At 33.3% G+C, this 22,888-nt stretch overlaps 3 protein-coding genes across 4 annotated transcripts in view; 2 read left to right on the top strand and 1 right to left on the bottom strand.

The window, feature by feature from the left end:
* Positions 1 to 281: 281 nt before the first annotated feature.
* LOC102603597 (acyl-CoA-binding protein-like) lies at positions 282 to 5,644 on the top strand. Its single transcript, NM_001288055.1, is given in 4 exon segments — positions 282 to 313; positions 5,053 to 5,170; positions 5,261 to 5,323; positions 5,412 to 5,644. Coding segments are annotated over 4 exon segments (273 nt in total). The 5' UTR covers positions 282 to 301; the 3' UTR covers positions 5,492 to 5,644.
* A 1,288-nt stretch (positions 5,645 to 6,932) lies between these two features.
* Positions 6,933 to 10,965, bottom strand: LOC102585795 (uncharacterized). 2 transcript variants are annotated; one of them, XM_015303955.1, is made up of 4 exons: positions 9,951 to 10,965; positions 8,005 to 8,060; positions 7,724 to 7,916; positions 6,933 to 7,348 (listed from the first exon to the last, which is right to left on the bottom strand). In XM_015303955.1, the coding sequence occupies exons 1-4, from the start codon at positions 10,716 to 10,718 to the stop codon at positions 6,992 to 6,994; spliced, it is 1,374 nt and encodes a 457-aa protein (XP_015159441.1). In that variant the 5' UTR covers positions 10,719 to 10,965; the 3' UTR covers positions 6,933 to 6,991. The 2 variants fall into 2 exon arrangements, with proteins under 2 accessions (XP_015159441.1, XP_006364483.1); XM_006364421.2 differs by having other exon boundaries at positions 6,933 to 7,345; positions 9,951 to 10,964.
* Positions 10,966 to 20,275: 9,310 nt separating this feature from the next.
* Positions 20,276 to 22,888, top strand: part of LOC102585462 (formin-like protein 14) — a 13,468-nt gene continuing 10,855 nt past the window's right edge. The window contains exons 1-5 of the mRNA XM_006364420.2: positions 20,276 to 20,503; positions 20,744 to 20,847; positions 20,951 to 21,654; positions 21,737 to 21,958; positions 22,056 to 22,880. Coding sequence (XP_006364482.1) covers positions 20,775 to 20,847; positions 20,951 to 21,654; positions 21,737 to 21,958; positions 22,056 to 22,880 — 1,824 coding nt within the window. The 5' untranslated portion in view covers positions 20,276 to 20,503; positions 20,744 to 20,774. The remainder of the gene's footprint in view (positions 20,504 to 20,743; positions 20,848 to 20,950; positions 21,655 to 21,736; positions 21,959 to 22,055; positions 22,881 to 22,888) is intronic.

The following is a 22,888-nucleotide window of genomic DNA, read 5'->3' as shown; positions in this document are numbered from 1 at the left end:
TCAATTTGATTCAATTTTTCAATTTGGATTGATTTTTATCCAAATTGTGAACCGCTCTAGTCTACACTATATTTTTGGGTCCACTATGTCTAGTAAGTGATCCAAGTGCAGCGGTGCAACTTTACACGCCAACTTGTTTAGATTATCATAATCGAATATTACGTTATTTCCTATGCTAAAATGCTAAATACTCCACTATATATACAGCCACCCTCCTCCTTCAATCTCCATCACAATCACACACCTCTTCTTCTCCAGTTTTCTCGCGTTCTTATCAAGCTAAGCAGATCAGATTTCCATCATGGCTTTGAAGGTAAATTGTCTAAAGCCCCTTTAGATTTCTGTTTTTTTCCTTCCAGTATGTATTTATCTTGTTTGAAGTGGGTTCAGTGAGTGTTAATCTTTTTGACGGTGAAAAGGATTTTTCTGAGATTAATTTTCGTTTTTAATTCTGGGTTTTGTGTTGTATTAGTGTTGTTCAATTGGTTTTTGCGGATCTGTTAGTTAGTTTTCTTTGTCGGTTGTGCAGCTTGTGCTGTGTGGATTCTGTGTTACGTGAATGTAGATTAAGAGACCCAAATGGAAGGATTGTTTGGTTATTTATTTAGTGTGAGAACTCTGTTATTGGGTTGATCTGATCTGTTGGTGTAATTGATGTTTAAGAGTTCTTGTCTAGCAGTTCATTCTGTGGTTTGGATGCAGTACATTTTTGGCCTTGTTGAAAGATTTATGCTAATGATTACGATTTAAATACTGAGGTAGTTGAGAAAAGTAATTCGATTCGTTAGCAGATCAGCCATGCTTCTTTTTTTGGTAACATTGTAAAATTTCCATTGACAACTATATACAAATGTTACTAGAAAGTACATTTGTAGAGGCACATAACACACTTCACAAGTAACTGCCTGAGCATTCATTCTAATTGGAACTATATGGTAAAAATTTGATTTCCAAGTAATCCATATTCTACCATTATAGTGATGCTCCAAATTAGTAATGTATTGCCATCCCCCAAACATTTTATTAGCTAACCGATCTACTTTATTTTGTTTTACTTTCGTTTCTAACAGCCCAATTAAACCAGCTCTTTCCTCATTGCAAAGGAGCTTGATCTCCTTCTGCTTATTAGGAGCATTTAGCCCCCTAACATTCCAACTTAGGATGCTAACCATTTCCAGAAGATGGGATGGTCTTCTGTCCACCATTTCCAACAGATCTTGGACTCAGAGGTACCAAAGAAGTGGCTTGTTGATTTAATACCTTAAATGTATTTAAGCTAGTAATCTCCTGATTTTGGTATTGCAAATCTGTACTTCTCCCAAATCTTAGTGGGGTAATCCAGTATTCATGACCAGATTGCCTTTTATTAGAGGGGCAACCTGGTATTGGATTCCCACTTGGTGAATTGACCTTCTTCTGGCTTGTTCCTTCATTTACTTGTGCTCTTCCTGGTAGTGATGAGTTAGCATTGGCTTGTGTGGATCCCTTGGTTATTTGCAGCTCCTTTTGTTGTTGATCTTGTTTCTCCACCCTTGGCTTCTCGGCTTTCTTCTTCCTACATACATCTGCAGAGTGGCCATACTTCTCACAATGTTTGCATAGTGTAGGCTTCCATTCATAGGATACTTTTTGCTCTGTCAGATTGCCTTTCTCATTACTGAACATTATATTATCTGGCAGGTTTGCATTCATCCCCACCTAAACCAGTAGTCTGGCAAAATTTAGTCCAAGTCTTTTTTTCTGTACTTTGATCTACCATTAGTGGTTTGCCAACCAAACTCCCAATCTTAATCCTTTTTGACTCCAGTACTTGAAATCTAGTCCTGGCCGTTTTATCCAAATGGGAACAGTGTACAATTCATCTCTTGAAAATTTCATAGCAGGAGTCCAAACTTTTACAATAAAAGGCTTGCTATCAAAATGATATATTCCTCCCTGGATCACCTCATTGCTGTATCAAACCTGACAAGGACTACCCCATTCTTCAACATCACAACTTTGTTAATCCCATGTTTACCCCATAGTCTCTGAACGTACCCTTTCAAAACAGTAAATGGAGGGTGAGCACCCAATACATAGCACACTACTGTATTCTGCCAATATTCAATCTCAGAAGTAATATCTTCCAGCTCGATTTCAACAAATGATGATTCACCTAGTGTGGTTGGAGCCACATAGTCCAGTTTGAATCCTGCATTGACCACTTTTGCAATATCAACGTTATCCCATACTGATCTCTTCAGTTCGGGCATTCCCAATTCCTTTTCTACTGCCTCAGCCCAAGATTTCTTCTGCTACTAGTAGGTTTTGATTTCCCACTAGCATCTAGTTCCACATCCATCCATTGTTGTGCCTCCTTTTGCTTTGCTTTCAGAGCAATTTTATCAAACACTAGGAACTGCAACTGGATCTGTAGTCACTGTTCCATTGGCTGCCACTGGGACTTGGTTATTTACAGCAATCGGTGTCTCACCTATCTCATTCCGTGTCCCTTGTTCTGCAAATCCTACAGATCTGGACTCATTAGTAGCTGGTGATGTGCTTTTTACCCCATCCTGGACCTTCGATTATTGATTCTCCATTGCTCTCCTAGTTATCATACTTGCTGCTGCGATTGGTTTCTGTCCTCTTAAGTCTGCTGTTTTCGAATTCTGATCTTCCATTGCCATTTGCGCCTTTAGAGATGGCTGTCGAACCCTCTTGCCCTTGGCTGGCGCACTTTAGCTAAAATGCACCGAGAGAGAAGGAGACATCTCTTTTAGCTCAATCAAATGTTTTCATAAGTTGTTATTAGGAATTTGTGCACTGTGTTTTTGGCCTACTTGAAAGATTTATGGTAATGATGGCGATGTAAGCACTGAATTAGATAAAAAGTAGTGCGGATGTAATGGCAGATGAGTAGTACTTTGGTCGGAATTTGTATATGTCATTTTTGGCCTTATTAAAAGGCATATATTATTCAAAGATGTATTGTTTCTGGCCCAGAAGTAGTCCACAATTTCAACAATGTTTTGAAGATTTCATCTTCTGAAAGTCTTCTTCTTTTGGTTCTGAGATTGTTGATATTATTGGCTATATATGTGGTGCATACTTTGAAGCTTAAGTCGATGACTAAATCCAGGGAGCGAGATGTTAGAATCAGATTACTATTAGTTCATGTGCAGTTAGGGCCATCAAAATGTTATTAGTGAACAGATTGCTGTTTCTCGAATTTATATAGTGCTACATTGGCCAACTTCTGTGTAAATAGTCTAACAAAAATTGAATATGAGATAGCACCAGCTTCTTTCTCTTACCTATCCCGTATTGCCTAGTCTAGGACTAGTTTATATTTCCTGGTCAAAAACCTATCATCACCCTTCCATGTTTCTTTTATTGAGGAAGGGGAGAAATTGAAAGAAATGTGCACTTTGTGTTCAGCCAGGCTTTGAGATTTCTCTGCTGTTCATAACCTAGTGAATGTAATTTAGTCTGACCTATTTTTAAGTGACTAGAAAAATTGTTGGTTGGCCAGTCGCCTCGTCTAAAAGGATTCCTGTTACCACAAGTATATAGGCTACTGAGAGGTAATGGTTGAATCATAGGGTAACCAACAGGGCAAATCAGTAAACTAACCGAAGAGGTCATAATACATTATTATCTGAGGATGTTTTTGGTGCTTCACTGTGATGTATAAATAGTAACATTTCTAGAAGAGGAAAAGGAAAAAGTGATCCCTACTTCTCTACCTGGAATTCCTCAAAAATAATTTCACAAGTCAGGGCTATGTTGAAGAACCGTATGACAACACATAAGTGTCTCTAAAATTTGCATCTTAACATGGTCAAAGCAAAATGTTGGCCAGCGGAATCTTTTACAATGTTGAGGAATGTGCAAATACTCTTTCAACTAACCATAAACCTGTCCATCAATGAATTTGTACATATTTGATATCCTGAATTGCAAACTTTTGAGTTTTTGGCCAAAGTCATCCCTAAACTATACACCCTCAACTTCAACTACATCCTTAAATTATCCTTCTTAACAGAAAACATCCCCCAGGTATTTAAAACTTAACCACTTTCATCCTTTTGTTAAAAAATTTGTCAAATAATTAATGGATTTTACACAAAAACGTTGTGCCGGTCACATAGCTTTCAATTAAACTTTTCCCACATAATTTCATTACCCATTGGAAAAAGCTCCACCCAGAATTTTTTTTTTGATTTTTTTGAGACCATTATTTGCTGAAAAGAAATAAAGTTAGGATAGTGTTGCAAAGAGACATGATCTGCTCTTCTTCTCCTTTACCAACTTAACAAAGCTGGAGCTTAATTTCACATCATCTTCACCTTCTGTAAAGTCAAAATGTAATTAGATCAACAATTTTTCGGGGCAATTTGATATTTGAAGTGATCAAGATTTTGAATTTCATATATGACACTCGAGTATTGTTCCCCATTATTAAAAGTAAAAGTCTCAAGTCGCCACCATTTCTTGCAGTTTCAATGTGAAAAAAATATTTCAACTGTTTTCTTTTAATATCAAATCAAATGAAAAATAAATTAAAACAAAAGTGCTAATAAAAGGATCTGCAAAATGCCAAGTGTTGTTGCCAAAAAGAATTCACAATAATATTTTAGATGTATCTCGGAATGAAGAGATTTTTTTTAATCTTTGGTGATTTAGGGAGTTTTGCTTAGAGTAGTATGAATTACACATATTTTGTATGAATTCGGTCAATCTTTTGTCAAATTTTAATAGAAGGATGGAAGTTGTTAAGTTTAAAATACTTGAAGAATGTTTTTTGTTAAGAAGAATAATACAAGGATGTAATTTAAGTTAGGGATGTAGTTTAAGGATGTTTTTGGCCAATAACTCCAAACGTTTCATTAACCCCATGAAGGAACACTCAATTTGTATTTTAGATTTCCACAACTTCAGTTCCCCTCTTGATTCACAAACTCTGTTCATCTCCACTATTCAGTTGGTGTCTCATCCTTATTTTATCACTAGGAAAGTATACCTGGAAATTTAACTTTACACCTTTTTACCGAACTATTTGGGTTTCAGGAGGAATTTGAAGCGCACGCTGAGAAAGCTAAGACATTGCCCGAGAGTACCACCAATGAGAACAAGCTGATTCTTTACGGGCTTTACAAGCAAGCCACCGTTGGCAATGTCAACACAAGTGAGTATAATGCTTGAAATGTCTTGTGCATATGTACTTGCTGGTCTCAAACTAGCTACAATTTGTTCTTACGCCCTTTCTTATGGGCAGGCCGTCCTGGCATATTCAACATGAGAGACAGAGCAAAGTGGGATGCATGGAAGGCTGTTGAAGGTATGTGATCTAACAGTGTTCAAATTGATTTCCTTTCTCTTGGTTGTATGAGAAACACAACTAATTACACCGTATGCATCTATGGCAGGAAAATCCACCGATGAAGCCATGAACGACTACATCACCAAGGTGAAACAGTTGCTGGAAGAAGGTGCTGCTTCAGCATAAGGCTCATCTATCTATGTTGTTAAATTGTTATTGGAATTGGACTATGTGGCTTGTCTGATTTTAGTGTAACAGCAGGTGTATGCTTTTCCTGGCTAGGAAAAAAATTACTGCTATAAGTATCTTTGAACCTTCTATCAATAAACCCCTTAAAATTTGAATTTGGTTTCTTTATATTGAGTGATTAACAACTTGGTTCAAAACCTTACTGCACTGCTTGACAGAAATAGAACAGAGATGGTTGAAAGTTACTCCATCTGGAAATCTTTACTTTTCTCTTTTAATTAACATATCAAGAAAAAAAATATTATTTTTTCCTATTTTATCTTCAATATAAATTACTTATTGTTACTATACATTAATTAATAGGTATTGTGATAAAATGAAGGGAGTATTATATTTTAGGTAGAGTATCTTAAGAAGTTACCAAAGATATGGAGGATGAAATAGTAAAAGATTTAGCCAAGCTATTTTAAAATGATAAATTATTATAGTTAGGGATGATTTTTTATTTATTTTATTTTATTTTCCACCCATCAAAACCCACATTGAAGCTCTAACTAAATTTGAATCATATGCAGGGTTGTTTGAGAATTGAGAGTAACACATCCTTAACTATCCTTTTAGTTAGCGATGATTGACTTATGAACTCATGTCCACAACTAGGTAGAGGAGAAAAAAAATCACCTAATTTTTACAAGAAAAGATCCATAATTTTAAATCTGAAAAAAAAAAATCGGCGAAGAAATTGATTGTACCGTGTGAAAAACTTTATCAAAAGATAGTTATTACTATTGTTTGGTTTATTGAACCATGTAATCTTTGTAAAATTATATATATTTGAAAGTTGGTAATAACATATAATTACAAATATTTATTTATACAAGTAACATGAAGCTATATAACTTATTAATTCAACGTCCTAGAATATTTTGATATCTTATTCATGAAAAATATGATTTGCTCATTTGCTAAGCTTGTTAATTGAAAAGGTCTTTCGATAATTTTCACAAAAGATGAGGTTTCCATGTTTAAAAGAATAATAAATACGCCTTAAGAATTCAAACAAAGATATTAAAATCAATCTGATTTCAAATCAAATGGGGTCGTAAAGCCTGGTCCACAAATATTTAATGTTTGCCAGATTTGAGTAGACATGACATTTATCCAGTTGCTAAGGAGTAAGGACCATACCATCCTTTCAACTTTTTAATCCAGAAAGACCAGGACCAAGTAAAACTAGTAAATGACAAGCATCCAGATCAGGAATAGTGACATCCAGCAATAATTCTGTCAAAAATCTTCACTCTTTTTAGTACTACTAGTTAGCATTAATAGTTTGCTTCTGTGAAGCAAATTTATGTGCATAAATGGACTTATCAACCTCATATTGTTCATTCAGTTGGAGCTATACATCATTTTTTCAATAGCATGGAGGACAAACTAATCAAAAGAGAAACTATATTTTTCAATCATGATTTTACTGAGCATGTGTTAACATGACTATTGAACAAAAGGATATCTAGATATGTAATAATCCCTTACACGAGAAGCACCATCTCGAGAAAGGATTCCCTCGAGATCCCCAATAATTCTGGCAAGCCATATCTCTAAATTCCGTTGGATTTCTTTTAAGTTGTTCCGGATGGAGTCAAAGGATCGTTTAGTGGCTAGTTGGGCTTGACCTTCAAATTCGTCCCCGTAATAACTTTTTCCGCTGTCAGTTTGTAGTGCCATCAATTTCTGTGCAGTTTCAGATGCACGCTGCTGAAGTCGAAATGCTTCAAGCAAAAACTCTGTCTGTCTTTGGGTCCGGAACTCAGGACTCAGGTTTGGTTCACAAGGATCACTGGCCTGCTGCTAAGAGGGAGGGAGATCATTATCAGTTGTATGTTTGTGTTAGGTAAAAAGCTAATTGTAAGGCCTAGTCATGCAAGCTAAGAGTATAACCTAACATCTAAATATTTGAGTCAGCATATGTAATCAAGACTAGTTTATTACCTTCTCCGAACAAGTCCAATAGATAAAAGTAGTCATTACCTAGCCTTATAGATGCATGAGGTAATCCATTTCACATAAAAAAGATGAGCTATGTGTATTTCTTGATCTCGATTTCTTTTGAGAAAAAACATACATATTGTCCATTCTTAGAGAAACCTAAGCATGCATGTAGCAAGCTTTGGAATCCATATACTCAAGTTTTAATCAATAAGCTTGCGGAGATGCAGTAATTACCATTCTTCTGCATAGATCATCGATCTTGCCAGCAAGAGCTTGGTATCTCTTTACTTGCTTCCGCGTTGATGATGGTACCTTAGATAAATCAGTCTTCCCAATTTTTTCCAAATTAAGTAGCTCCTGCTCAAGTAACTTTAGTTTGGAGGAGACTCCTGTTGATTCACCGTCTATCTTCCAAGGGGCCTCTCTTCTGAGAAAGCAAAAGGGATCACCCTAGTTAGTTGCTTCAATGTCAAAATGCAAACGTCTAGGCATTTCTCTAATCACAGAATGTTTACCTTGCTACAAAATGCTTTAAATGGTGAAGTGAATCGGCAGAATCATACTGCATATCCTGCATTAAGAAAACACATTTTCTTCAGACCCAATAGCATCCTAACTACCAAGCTGGTTTTACTAAGATAGGTATGACATCTCACATAGAAGGAAGAAGCTGAATAAGAGTCAAAAGAACCTCATTTCTCCTACCATCCAAGCTTGAAACTAGAATTCAAGCATTGTGATCTAGATGTTTATTTCTCTTTTTGCTCTAACCATTGTAAATCTGACTTTATCCCTAACCAGCTCACAAGGCATAGATCAACTAATAGTTAGGTAACTTAGGTTTTTTTTAAGGTTGTCATGTGTTTTCTTTAGCCTTTCTGTTAAAGTTGAAGACAACATAGTGAAATGCTCCAGTTTCCTCTGGTTCCAAATAAATGAAAAGGGTGTCTGTACCAAGGTTAAGAAAATCCAGATCTTCTCTTTTATATAATAAAGAGAAAAATGACAAAAGACAAAAAACACAGCCACAAATTGAATGTGTGATCTCTACCTAGTCCAAACTTGACACATCCACCAAGTATAGGGGAAATGTTTCAGTGATACTTTTGAATGGGAAAGATAAGTGCCTGGATTAGAGGCGGCTTTAGGGAGTTCAAGTTTCATGGAGGCACTTGCTTTAATTTGAGGATATGTAACACATTACCAAAGCTAACATTGTAATTGGAAAAATAAGATACATAGACAGACAAGGACAAGATACAGCTTGCAACAAGAAAAGGAAAGGACATCTTTCCATTGAGGTTGATGAATCTTAAACAGAAATATAACAGATCGACTAGATGTTGACTGATAACAGCCCATCCTTTGCTGATAAAAGGATCCATTTTAACCAGAATTGAACTTCCCTAACCAAAGGGGATATATAATTGGATGTCATTAGTTGGTGGAGGGTCAGAGTTCTATGCCAACAAAACGGTCCGTTTTAAATGGATTTCGGATTTCTAGAGTTAATCCGAATACATTTTTTTGAGCTTCCTTCATAACCAGGAAACCAACCTTCATGCAAAGTATTCAGCCAAAGGGGACCATTCTTGAAGCAAGAATTGCAAACCTCTAATAGGACAAAAAAGGTGAAAGAAGAAAAGTACGAAACGATGACCTGGTTTTCAAGCAGTGGTCCATAACACCAGTATAGAGTAAAAATGAACAGTTGAGGTGAGTATTTAGTAAACAGAAAACCATATCGTGGGTAGTTTGAACTTCAGTAGCCACCAAGTAGATCAAACCATTCAAAATTTTAGATAACAGAGACAGGAGTCTCAACAATAAAGACAAATCACAAGACAAGTAGGAGGTAACTGAGTACACACTAAACTACATATTTCATTAATAAGCATCTCAGAATGTAATCATTATACAATTCAATTTAAATTTGGCGCTGAACTACTCCTGGAGAAACACCTTCATTTCAGCTTTATCAGAAACAATTAGAACTGGATATTCCTGTGAAATTTTCAGGTATGTGAAGAAAGTTCATATAGGTCTGTACTTCACCAAGAACTCTATCAGCCAAACATTTTATTACTTTTAATTTTGTTCATCCACAATTGCTCTGGATCATCTGTTTCATCAGATATCACATACAAAAACAAATTCCACAGCCTTAAGATGAACAAACAGATAAACACCAAGAAGAAAGAATATCAGATAGTACTTAAAGTACAATCCCATGGTTAAATAAAAGAAGCAACTTTTTCATAAGTTCCACCATGGAAAACCAAATATAAGACAAGCATAAAAGAGACAAATTTTAGTCCAAATTCTTCCTACATATGAAGATCCTGGAAAGGACTTTGTGTTTTATTTACCACATTATGACAACACTCACTATAAAACCTCAAATAACAACAACTATAAAGAACAAAAAAGTTCCCAAAAAGAAAGAATGAATGGATCATACCTGCCAAGGACTAGCTTTTTCAGCCCAAAACTTAGAAGCAGAATTCAAGTATTCTGAGTTAAACCCATTACTCTGTCCATAAACACCACTCATTTGTTCAGCATTAGGAATCCCATTAGCCAAGTAACACTCTTCCATCCCTACCCCCAAATCCATCCCTTCAGATATCCCAACTTTCCCAAACCTTAAACCCATTTCAGCATAGCAATCTCCAACACCATCACTCCCACCATCTCCACTAGTACTATTCTCCATCTCACAACCCCTTCTACTCATAAAGTTCAACATTTCATCTCTTTCACTAATCTCCCTTTTCAAGTCCTCAATATTAGCCCTTAACTCACTTTCCATTGTCTCAAACTGCTCAGCTCTCCCTCTTAACTCAGCAATTTCTTCATCACACTCATCGATCTGTTGTAACAACCTCTTCTCTTCTTGCTGCCAGGCATGTCTATGACTTGCAAAGATTTCCACAACTCTTGCATTTGCCTTTGAATCCTCTTTTCTCCTGAAAAGTAGCTGCTTTAACTGCTCCTCTGTGTCAATAAGCTGAAAAGTTAGCTCCTTGTTGCGGTTCTGAAGTCTTCCAACCAAAGAAACTGCATTTCTTGGTAAAGACCCAAGAAAGATAGCGAAACTGAGACCCAAATATGAGGAGAAAATCTTTTCGAAGTGTTTATTGCTGGGTTTTAAGGAGAAAGAGGAAATGGGGTTTTCTTGTTCTTGTTGTTGATGATGGTGTTGTTGTTGTTCTTCATGTGCCGCCATTACTGGAAAGTTGTCTTCAGTGTGTGTGGGGAAGCTTTTTGGGGTCACCTTTTTCTGGTTTGCTTTTTGGGTTTTTGAGTGATTCTTTTCAAAAACAAGTATCTTTAGGCTTGAGCTCTACACCCCATGTGACCCTTTATCTTGTGGTCTCTTTTGCTAATAAGTCCTTTTCATTGTTTTTTGCAAATTTGTAAGAAATGTTTTTGGGATTGAAGTGAAAAGAGGAAAGTGGATGTTATAAGTTAGAACTCTTCAACAAACTATTTTTTGGGGAAAAGAAGTAGCATAATACTTTTTTGACGGGGTATAATAGACTTAGATATGTATACAATTGAACAAGCAGTCACATGCGATTTATGTAGCGTAATATAAGTAGGACGCTATGTAAGACATAAATTGTCATATAGGACGTCATGTAGGACAAATGTGTTCATTTGTTTAATTTTATACAAATTCTATTTTAGGGGTGTTCACAGGTCGGATTGGATTGGTTATGAGTCAAAACCAAAATCAAACCAACATAATCAGTTTTAAAATTATTAAAACCAAACCAAATATAATATACATTTATCGGTTTGGTTGTTAACGATTTCGATTTGGTTTGATTCGGTTTATTAACCATACACAAAAATAAAAGAAATAATTCATTCAAAACGTGAAAAAGTGACAACAATCCATTCAAAACTGAAAAATAGTTAGAATGACTGGCATTACAAAACTTTTGATTATTGAATTTACTATGAATAAAGCTTCAAAATTCACTATTTTGTCCTAGAAGGAAGAAATATTGACTTTCAGTCCCCATAAAGAATTGTCATGGACACTCATATACATGAAATCAATAAGATAAATGTTATTACCTTAGGCTTTTTTGCTTTCATAAGTAAATTATAAATAAATTTTGATGAAAACATACGTAAGATCTTTAAAATTATTTATAAAAATAATATATTATGTATGCATAATAATAAAATATATGTAGATAATTTATCCAATTCCCTAGCTAGGGTTGAAAGGAAAGAGGAACTGCAGCTCGATTTGAGATGAAATCTGGCAATGGAAACGCACTCGGCTCGCTCAGGATTTTGTCTTTAGTCAGTTGGTAACTTTCTGAGCATTAGTGCGCATGGCCTTGCTTTGCGCTCACCAATGAGCAGTGAAAGTCCTGAAACTTGTTAATTGACTGGCTGACTTTCGAAAGGAACCAGAGCTCTTCTAGCCACTAAGTTTCATTCGGTTATTTCTTCGATTTTTTCGAACAAAATCATAACCAAATCAAATACTATCAATTTATAAAAATCTAAAACCAAACCAAACCAACTATCGATTAATTTAATCGGTTTGGTTCAATTTTTCAATTTGAATCGATTCATGAGCACCCCTAGTCTACCATCAACAATCAAAATTAGAGATTATAGATGTCATTTGAGACTTAGTTAAGGAACACATCTATGTACTATGCAAAAAAAAAAAAAATAAGGGTAAGGAAGAAGAAAGAGAAAAGAGATTATAAGATGGAAAATCGATTTCTTACGGATAAAGTGAAGTGTAAATAGTCCATTAGTTGAGCTATTAACATTTTGTTCTTCAAAACCTTTAAAGAAAGTTGAGTAGTTTTATTATTAATCAAAATAGTTAGTTATATACGTCATTATTAATTATGGTTTAATAATTAATACGATGAATTAGACTTTTTTTAGGTTTAAATTTTTTTTTTTTTTTTTTGGGGGGGCGGTGGGGAGGGGGGATTATTTTTAATGGTGTCTATTAGATATAGTTATTAAGCTACCCATATATGTCGTTGCATTTCATTATAAGTTTCAACCTCAATTGGAATAGGAGGTTTTATAAGTAATTGAGGCTAATGTATATAATTAAAAGAGATAATGCATTTAAGTGTTAATTTATTTACGCGCTTAAATAAAATAGTCTTTGTGTATTTAGACGTTATCTTATTTTTATCCATTTTTACATATTATTTTCTTCTTGCTGCTAATTTATATATGGAAGTGCGATTGAGGAGCCTGTTGTTTTTTGCCTTAATGATTAGCCTTTGCATATATAAATATTTTTACAGCTTAATATCTTAATTAATTAGCCCTTTTAATTTTTATTCTTAGGTGAAATAACTAGCAAAAAATAGGCATGTAGTATAAAGTGTGTGGCTTAACGATAAAAAAATATATATGAGAGAGATAGGTATTTAAATTTCAATAATACATGCTAAGTGATTTGTTGATAACTCTTGATTTTACATTTAACTTTGAAGAAATTTAATTTGTATTGGTAATTAAAAAATAATATTAATAGACGAAAAAAAGCCAAAATTATTCAAAATTATATTTAATAAACTACCTTTGACCAGTCCTAAACATAAGGGGTCATTTTTCATGTTCTCCGTAATTCTTATGTCCAAAATTCCACCAAAATAGTACTCTCTCTGTTCCTAATTACTTGTTTACTTTTGAATTAGCACATTTATTAAGAAATTAATTAATGACATAGTGAGTTTACCATTTTACCCCTATTAATTATGAAGTGGATGAAAAGTTTTGCATTTTTCAAAGTAATTAGTCATTTAATTGAGGATATAATAGGTAAAATTTTTATCTTTTCTTGATTTCTCAAAATGAATAAGTAATTACGGGAAATTATAAAAAGAAAAGTGGACAAATAATTAGGACAGATGAAGTGTACATTTTGACTACAAAATGGATCTTGATTGAAGTAGTGACATTTTAATTAAATATTTAGATCATGTTTGTTTTAGGCATAAACAATTTGGAATCAGAATCAACAGTCTGTACAAAGGACCACTTTTATATAAGGCCTTTTTCAGATCTTTAAGTGATGGATTTTCAACCAATCAACTCTTAATAGGGTCCAGTTGATTTATTATTTATTTATATGGTGATTAGGATGGAGGTTTTATGAAGATGTTTGGAGTCTAGAAATATAATTACGATATATATTAGAGTAATTAAAGGCATGTATAATGAAGTTAAGATTTGAGTGAGGATCATAAAAAAGAAACTTTGATCACTTTCCAATCGAGATGAGATACACTAGGAACTAGCTCTCAATTTGTTTTTATTTGCTTTGATGGTCGATGAATTTACATGACATATTCAAGAGGAAGTATCATAATGTATGTTATTTGTAGATGAAGTAGTATTTTATTGAAGAGTCACACTGCTGAATTAATGATAGACTAGAGAAATGAAGACAAATTGTAGAGTCTAAAGCTTTTGGATGAGCAGGACTAAAAGAAAGCACATGAAATGAAAGTTCAGTGTCGCATCACACAAAGTAAATAGGAAAGTGAGTATTGATACAAAAGTCATCCTCAAAAGAGGAAGTTTCAAGTTTCTTGAGCCTATAATTAAAGTAAATAGAAAGTTCGAAAAGAATGTCGTAGATCATATTAAAGCGAAATGGGTCAAATAGAGGCTCGTGCCTATGTGATAAAAAATGTGTCTTTAATACTTAAAGATAAGTTTAATAGAGTGTTTGTTAGTCCAAATATATTGTACGAAATAGATTATTGGCTAGTTAAGAACTTGCACTACGGTCTACATAAGTACTACTACTAAACTTTAAATAGGAGTATCTATTTTTTAAATATCACTCACTTTAGGTTCGAACTTCGAACACCTACTTAACTTTTAAGTACTAAACAATTAAAGATTTTTTATTGTTGATTAAAGTTATACATATATGTTAGTAACGTAAAAACTTGTTCGGTAAAGTTTAATTTTTCCATCGTCTTCTTTACATGTACAAATATAATTTTTTATAACTTATACATATAAAATTCTAAATTACATCCAAATGAGGTACCAATTAACCCCAAAGAGTGAGAGGGGCTAAATATCATAAAAAGATAGAAATATTATTTTTGTTCTAATTTAGAAATTGGGGCAAAGCTAGAAGGCCAGCTAGCCTATAGTCTAGGGATAACTTTATGTATAGTTAGGGAAAGCCTATACTATATAGTTATGACAGTACATTAAATTTCATTGGGAATTGTGCTATATAGTTTCCACCCCTTTTCTGCATGGCATCATTTCTGTGCATTAGAATAATTTTACTCTACAATCTACATTCATGCAATTGTCATATCAGTTGTACATGCTCTCTGAAATTATATTTACTCCCTCCGTCCTATTTTATGTGGCAATATTTGACCGGGCACGGAGTTTAAGAAATAAATGAAGACTTTGAAATGTTTACCAAATGACCCTTTTAAAAAGTAGACTCAATTTCTCTCTCCTCATAAATATATTGGAGTATTATTTTAAGATTAAGTGGAACCAACAAGGATAAAAAATGAATTGTACCTTTAAATACTTTCCATATAAGAAAATGTGACATTATTTTTGGGACTGACCAAAAAGGAAATGTTGCCACATAAAATGGGACAGAGGGAGTATAATTTTTTTGTCCTTCTATGGTGAGAAGCAATGTGTAAAATTAATGGCCTAAAGTTAAAATACGTTAAATTTTTTTAATAGATCGATCAAATTATGCCCCCCACCACAACCGCAATCATAAAAAAATAAATAGAACTAATTTTAAAAAGTTGACTTAGAACTTAGAAAGTGAAATCGTCAAAAATATAAAAAAGAAAAATATGTACATAAAAAATTTAGGAGAAAATCAGTATGGAAGATGTTGGCAAATAACTATATATACTCATTTATACAACTTCAATCCAATTTACAAAATTAACTTTAAAATTTCTTATTAATAATAATAAAGTACATAAATTGTATGTTACGTGTAATAATAGAGTATAATAATTTTGAAACTTTTATTTGGGTGCATAAGACAATGACTCTATTAGTCTTGCCCTTTTGTTATCCATAATATATGTATATATTCAATTTCAAAGTTTTGAGTTTGACTGAATTCATATATTCATTATTATATCCATTAATGAATCTAGAATATCAAAAAAAAGGAAGGGAGTGGCCGATAAAATATCTAGAGGGAGTTAATTAATTACTAGTGATATTTTGCGATTTTAATTGGTATTAATTGAGGTTGATCATCGTTAGTGAAAAAAGCAATATTAATCCACTTGTTAATGGTGAGGGCAGGATTGTCCAAACATTAAACAAGAAAAAGTTAAATATTTTTGCATTTTTATGACTTGTTTGGTCAAGTTTCTAAAATCAATTTATTTTAGTAAGTGTAAAAAAATAATACTTTTGTGGTCATTTTGCATTGACCAATAAATCTTTAAAGAACTTTTACACAACAATTAGTGTTTGATCAGATTTTTTCAAAGTATTTTTAAGTGCATTTTTTTTTTTCAAAAGTGATTTACAAAAAAAAAATCTTTTGAAGAAACACTATTTTTTTCTAACTTATGCTACTTCAAAAACGCTTATTTTCTTCGCAAAGCATGACCACACCTTCTTTTCTGAGTAACATTTTTAAGCACCCAAAAACTTAGTCAATCAAATTACAACTCATATTTAAAAAAAAAACATTTAAATTAAAAATTAATTCACAAAGAATATGATTCAACATAACTTTAACTTTATTTTTTTTAAATAAAATGAATATCTTTATATTTTCATAAACGAACATCCCCCTTAAATTACTCCAAAATTAAATCAACAGATATTTTTTTTCAAAAACCAAAAATCTTAGACCCCATAAAGAAAATAAACTGGCAAAGTGAAAAAGGTGTGTAATCATTTCAATTCAAAAAGGTATAAATTGCTAAAATCTGTATCTCATTTTTATTTGTTTTTTGCTGCTAAATCGTACTCATGTATTTTGGACATATAATGACAGTATTGACCCCTGACAACATCATGTGTGATAAAGGAGAATCAAAATCTGAGGGCTTACCTGTCATTTGTCTATTGTGTTTAAAGTTTCATTAGCCTTACTAATTAGGTTTATTAATACATATTGTATCCCTTAAATTTGTAGTGTACCACAGATAATTGCAAGTTCAAAATAAAACAAGAACGTTTTAATCATTAATAGTTGGGGTCAAATATATTTCTACTTTGTATATTAGTTTAAATGGTCTTTATATGTCTTTAAAGCTTCATGAAGATGTCACTATTCTGATGTTAAGAATGCTCAAAAACCTATAACAATATTATTTTACTCCTCAAAATTAAATTAACTACCATTAATATATAAAATCATCTCAAATGAAATTTAAATAATACATAGTTATACCATCAAGTTAATTTTTCACCTAGCTGAAACTCCATCATCAATCCTTCTCAAATCAACAATAGTGTTCCCGAAGTCCCAAATCAACCTCCTTTTGTTAAAATCAACTTAGGTACATAATTTTTAGCTTATAAACTATTTACAATAATATTATGACAATCAAGATAAAGTTATAATGGTTGACGGTCAACAATCGTATAATAAAATTGATAAAGTGGTAATAGAAAAAAATGATAAAATATAAAGCAAAAGAAATCATTTGGTTTTTGTGATTTTATTATGAGCAATGTTATTGGGATGAACGTGTGGAGTAACAACTATTTTCAAGTGGTGTTTTTGAGAATGGAGATCTAGAAACAATTATTATAATAGTGATTGATTCAGAAATACGATAGAAGTTTATTGATCAGAAAAAATAAAGTATGTACAATTTTACAAAATTTAACCCTCAAGAACAACATTTAAAACATTCTGCATCGTTAACGGACAAATTTGATATTATTTCTCATTCATAAAAACTTTGGTGCAAGTTGAGAACATTGATTCATGTTTTTTGGTGCAGGCATATTCATAAATGTTCCATTGACTAGTCGATGAGGACCATACATGCATATTTATTATTGCCAACTACAATTCATAATTATCGAGTACAATTTATTGACCAATAATTTAATTATTGGGGGAGGTATCCTAGTTGATTTGTTTTGTATAAGGTTGCATGCGTTACTAATTTGAAATTTTATATTTGAATTTTGAGAATAGAATTTCCTTCGATAAAAGTATTTTTACTTTTAAAATGATTTTTAATTATAATGTAATTAATTGTAATCGAATAAAAGAAAATTGAATTTAAGTTGTATTTGCTTGTTGTATTATTCAAATAACGATCTCCATGACTCCATCGCGATCCTTAGTATTATTAATTTATATTCTCTTCCTTTTCTTATAATTTCAATATTAATCGTCTTATAGTTATGTATATCACTCAATGAATAAATGTTCGCGTAATTTCTAAAAAACATATTTTAGACGGATGATAGAACAATAATAAATACCCCAATTCGTTTCAAAATAGTTGTCATGTGTTGCTTTTTGAGAGTCTGTTTGATTGACTTTCAAAACTAAATTTGATTAGATTAATTCTATATTTTAAACTTAAAATTTTGGTATTCAAAAACTATGAGGAAAATACTATAAATTGCAACGTTCTCATATCAATATGATGAAAAAATACATCTTGAAATGTTGATCAAAGCCCATATCATTTAGCTCTCATACGTAAAACACACGTGACAACATCTTTTTTCAACTCGATTCATCTACGAATTTTAACGCCAAACCAAATTCAAATAGCCGATCTAATCTTCCTCTATTTTTGAATATAGCCTCGTCTATGTATTTTCAATCATACTCATTGAGGAATAATATTAATTTTTTCTAGTTTTTATTTTTAATATTATTATCATTTATATTTTTTGTTGGACAAATATAGTTTAATTACATTCTAAAATTCTCAAGTCACCAACAATACTTGTTGTTGCTGATAGGATATGGGTCATTGGGCCCTAAATTTAACTGGGCTAGAAGCCCAATAAAGGTGCTCACATGGTCACATTGGCCCATCAACCAAGCCTGAAATTTTTGGTATAATAGGAAACAGAGTTCAGCCATAGAATATCATTAATTATTTTTTACCAACAAAAAATTATATTATAAATGATATATAATTATCTTGTCTGCCTCTCACTTACAAAAAAAATCATAGTAATAATTTCACCCGGAAATTAGTTTTAACATTATTAGTTAAGCTACATTTAATTTTCTAAATTATTTAATTAGTAATCAGTATTGACAAGCTTCAGATGAAAGTGCTACTCTTTCAAAAATCCACCAAGTGCTTACAAGTTACAACCTTCCCTTTCTTTAATGATGTCGTGAACGTCAATGCTTTAATAATACAGTATATTTGAAATTGAAGTCTCATAATTTTACTAACTTGAAAGACATGATCAAAGTGATTGACTCAATTATATGAATTTCTTTTTTCATTAGCATGAGAACTCATTTTTATAAAGTTTGAACCAATAAAAGGTTTATTGTAAAATGCTTTGTATGCTTTGATGAAAATAATAAAAGATTAAGATGTTTGAAGATTTAAGACTGTTAGACCAAACTTCAAACAAGAATATTTGAAGTTTGTATACTTTTAGATTGTTTGAAGTTAGGTTTTTAACAAGCCAAACTTTAGACGTGTATGCTAAACTTCAAATTTTTTTTTTTTTTTTGAAGTTTGCTTGCACAAGTAATACACAAAATTTGTAATTTCAGACTTACAACATTAGTCACATATTTTAAAAGTTGATTTTAAAGTGGCTAAACTTATAAAATTTATATAATGTGGCTATTCATTAAATATAGGTTCCAACATTGATTATGTGCCATTAGAATATTGATTACAAACCACCATAGTAATATCAATAACATACCCCATATAACTTTATAGGTCTGATTTCAAAAGCGGACCACATGTATAGATGGGATGCACGTGCACCTGCTAATTTTAGAATGAATTATATTATATCTATATATATCTTGAAAAACTGACATACAAGTACTAGTGCATCCATAGAAAGCTCAAAAGTGCACATTGGACCATTGGCTTAAGCCCATGCACCAACCTGCGTGATCAGGAGTCGATCCCGTCTAGAACCCTACTAGATAGGGGATTCGAAGACATGACCACCGAGTGCAATAAACCCATCTTGGTCATCAAGCTATCACACTCAATTGTTTTAAGAAAGTTAAATTCTACCTATTTTCTTAGCGGCCTAAGCTTATATTATAACAAAGTACAATTAAAGTATTAGTGTAAGCTCATATTTGATCTATATATTTGTATTTAATATATATATATATATATATATATATATATGGTTTCTCATCTGGTGTCCGACACCCACATTGAAGCTCGACTAAATTCGAATCCGGATCAAAAAGTCCCACATTGGGGGTAAAGCGCTCCCTAACAATGGAACTCGAATCGAGACCTCTTGATTAAGGATAAATGAGTACTTACCACTCCATTACAACCTTTGTTGGTGTATTTAATATTTTTATTATTGTTCAAGTTATTAGTGATCAATCAAATGCAACATTATTCATTAATCGTCATTGAATATTTTACACTATAATCTTATCCCTAATTATGAATAGAAAGAAAAGATTATTTTCGAAAAATACTCCGGTTGTTGAGTTTTTGAAAAAGAAAATAGAACACAAGTAAAAGTTATCCATACAAGTATTGGGTTGGTTCTGTAATTTCAAAAATTGAAAACAACCATATGTTAAAATAAAAAATATCATCCCCCTTTTTTTCCGTTCCCAAAATTTGAACTCCAAAGAGTTCAAATCCGATATCAGAAAAAAAAAATTCATACTAAAATCGGAAAGCGCAGGTGAAAACTTTACTGGCAACACTGTCGGTTCTTCACCTCACATCTCGAATCCTTCTTCAACGGCTTCTGTCGGTTTGCTTCAGTTCAAAGATTTCCTTTTTTGGTGTTTTGTGCATATATTTCTATGTGAGTTTTGTGTGTTATCTTTCAGTCTTGTTGTTGTTTATTTGGTGTTAAGTTCCAATTTTTTCGCCTGAAATATAGTTCAATCCCTTTTTAGCTTTGTGGGTATTCTGAATTTGAGATTAATTTTGAGTTCTTCTTCTGAATTTCACATTTTCTTGAATTTGTACGAGCTGATTCTTTGACCCTTTTATATTGGGACACTAAATGAATGAAAATGGGTTTGAATTTCTTTGATGTCAGGTAAATTTAGGTGATATATTGGCTCAGTATTATGTCGCTGTTAAGTAGATTTTTCTATAGAAGGCCCCCAGATGGGTTGCTGGAACTTGATGATAGAGTATATGGTAAAGGAACCAGCTTTGACTTTATAATATGTTTTTTTATTGAACATTGGAAGTGCATTGTAGTTTTTTCAACATCTTTTTATCTTGTGTTGAATATCTGCAGTTTTTGATTCTTGTTTTTCGACTGAAGTACTCCCTGAGGGAATTTATCAGCTTTACTTGCACGAAATCATAAATGAACTACATGAAGAATTTCCAGATTCCTCCTTTCTTGCTTTCAATTTCAGAGAAGGCGAGAAAAGGAGCCAGTTTGCGGAGATTTTATGCGAGTATGATGTAACTGTAATGGATTACCCAAGGCAATATGAAGGCTGTCCTGTACTGCCATTGTCTTTGATACACCATTTTCTATGTATCTGTGAGAGTTGGCTTTCTCTTCAAAATCATAACAATGTAATTTTGTTACACTGCGAGAGAGGTGGTTGGCCCCTTCTAGCCTTCATTTTGGCCAGTTTCTTGGTTTTCAGAAAGTTACAAAGTGGAGAGAGAAAAACTCTCGAGATGGTTTATCGTGAGGCACCTAAAGGCTTATCGCAATTGTTGTCACCTTTGAACCCATTCCCTTCTCAGCTTCGTTACCTGCAATATATATCAAGAAGAAATATATCTCCCGAGTGGCCTCCTCCTGAACAAGCTCTTTCTTTGGATTGCCTCATTCTTCGTTCCATTCCAAGATTTGACAATCAAAAAGGGTGTAGGCCAATTGTGCGCATTTTTGGAAGGAACCTTCTCAGCAAGGATGGATTGTCAACTCATATGTTGTACTCCATGCCGAAGAAAGGTAGAAGCCTTCGACATTATCGCCAGGTGAAAAATTGCTATCACTGCATCTTGTTTATTGTCTTCTTCAATTCTGCTGTGTGGCAATATGATTGATATCGTTTTGCAGAAGGACAGTGATGTCATCAAGATTGATATTCAGTGTTTGGTGCAAGGAGATGTAGTTTTGGAGTGTGTCCACTTAGACCTGGATCCTGAAAGGGAAGTCATGATGTTCCGTATTGTGTTTAACACCGCTTTTATTCGGTCTAACATTTTGATGTTAAACTGTGATAACCTGGATATTCTATGGGATTCAAAGGCACGCTATCCAAAAGGTTTTCGAGCTGAGGTGAATACTTTCTTACAAACTGTCTGATTAGTGTTGTTTTATTGGATCACCTTTGCTCGTCATATTTCTCCTCTAACTTATACTTCCTGCTTTGCAGGTTTTATTTGGTGATGTTGAGAGCATATCTCCACTAAAAGCTCCCACTGCAGCTCTAAATGGTGAGGAGACTGGTGGACTTCCTATTGAAGCCTTTTCAAGGGTACAAGAACTTTTTAGTGGAGCTGATTGGGTTGATACTGGTGATGATGCTGCGTTGTGGTTGTTTAAACAGCTATCGGTGCTGAATGATATGAAAGATTTGTCAATTTTGCAAAGTAGGATGAGTGGGTATTCGTCCCCATTTGATTCTGAAGAAGAAAATAATGCATCGAGCATTGCTGACAGTTTGGATTTTCTGGACTCGGAGAAAGCTAGTAGTCTTACTTATGCTAATACAACAGATGTCAATTTTTTAGATGAACAGGATTCAGCTTCTGATGGAACTTCTGATCCCAAGATTTCTGAGGGTCAAATGAAGCTTTCAAAGTCAGATATTGGTCCTGTTCAGTCTCTTTCTGAAAGTAACTGTCAATTGGATACTGCCATTGCTCCTGAACATTTAAAGGGAGTTCGAGTTTGCGATACAAGGACTTCCTCTTCTTCTCTGCTACCTTCACCACCTCCGTCACCTGCCCCTGTGATTTCTAGTATAAAAGTCACTCAATCATCAGCTTCATCTCCCCCTTCACCACCCTCTATGTTTGGTTCTCCTAGCAAGGAGGTCTCATTACCTCCTCCGCCTCCTCCACCACCACCACCTCCTCCTATAATTGGTGGCCCTTCTTCTGTCCCACGTACTCCTCCGCTTCCACCACTTGCAAGTTCTAATAGATCACCTCCACCTCCACCTCCACCACCACCACCGCCTTCAATTGGTAGCCATAGAGAACA

This window comes from Solanum tuberosum, unplaced genomic scaffold (assembly GCF_000226075.1).
Source record: "Solanum tuberosum cultivar DM 1-3 516 R44 unplaced genomic scaffold, SolTub_3.0 scf00494, whole genome shotgun sequence".
NCBI lineage: Eukaryota > Viridiplantae > Streptophyta > Magnoliopsida > Solanales > Solanaceae > Solanum > Solanum tuberosum.
Note: the sequence above shows the minus strand (reverse complement) of the source record. Positions and strands in the feature narration are given on the sequence as shown.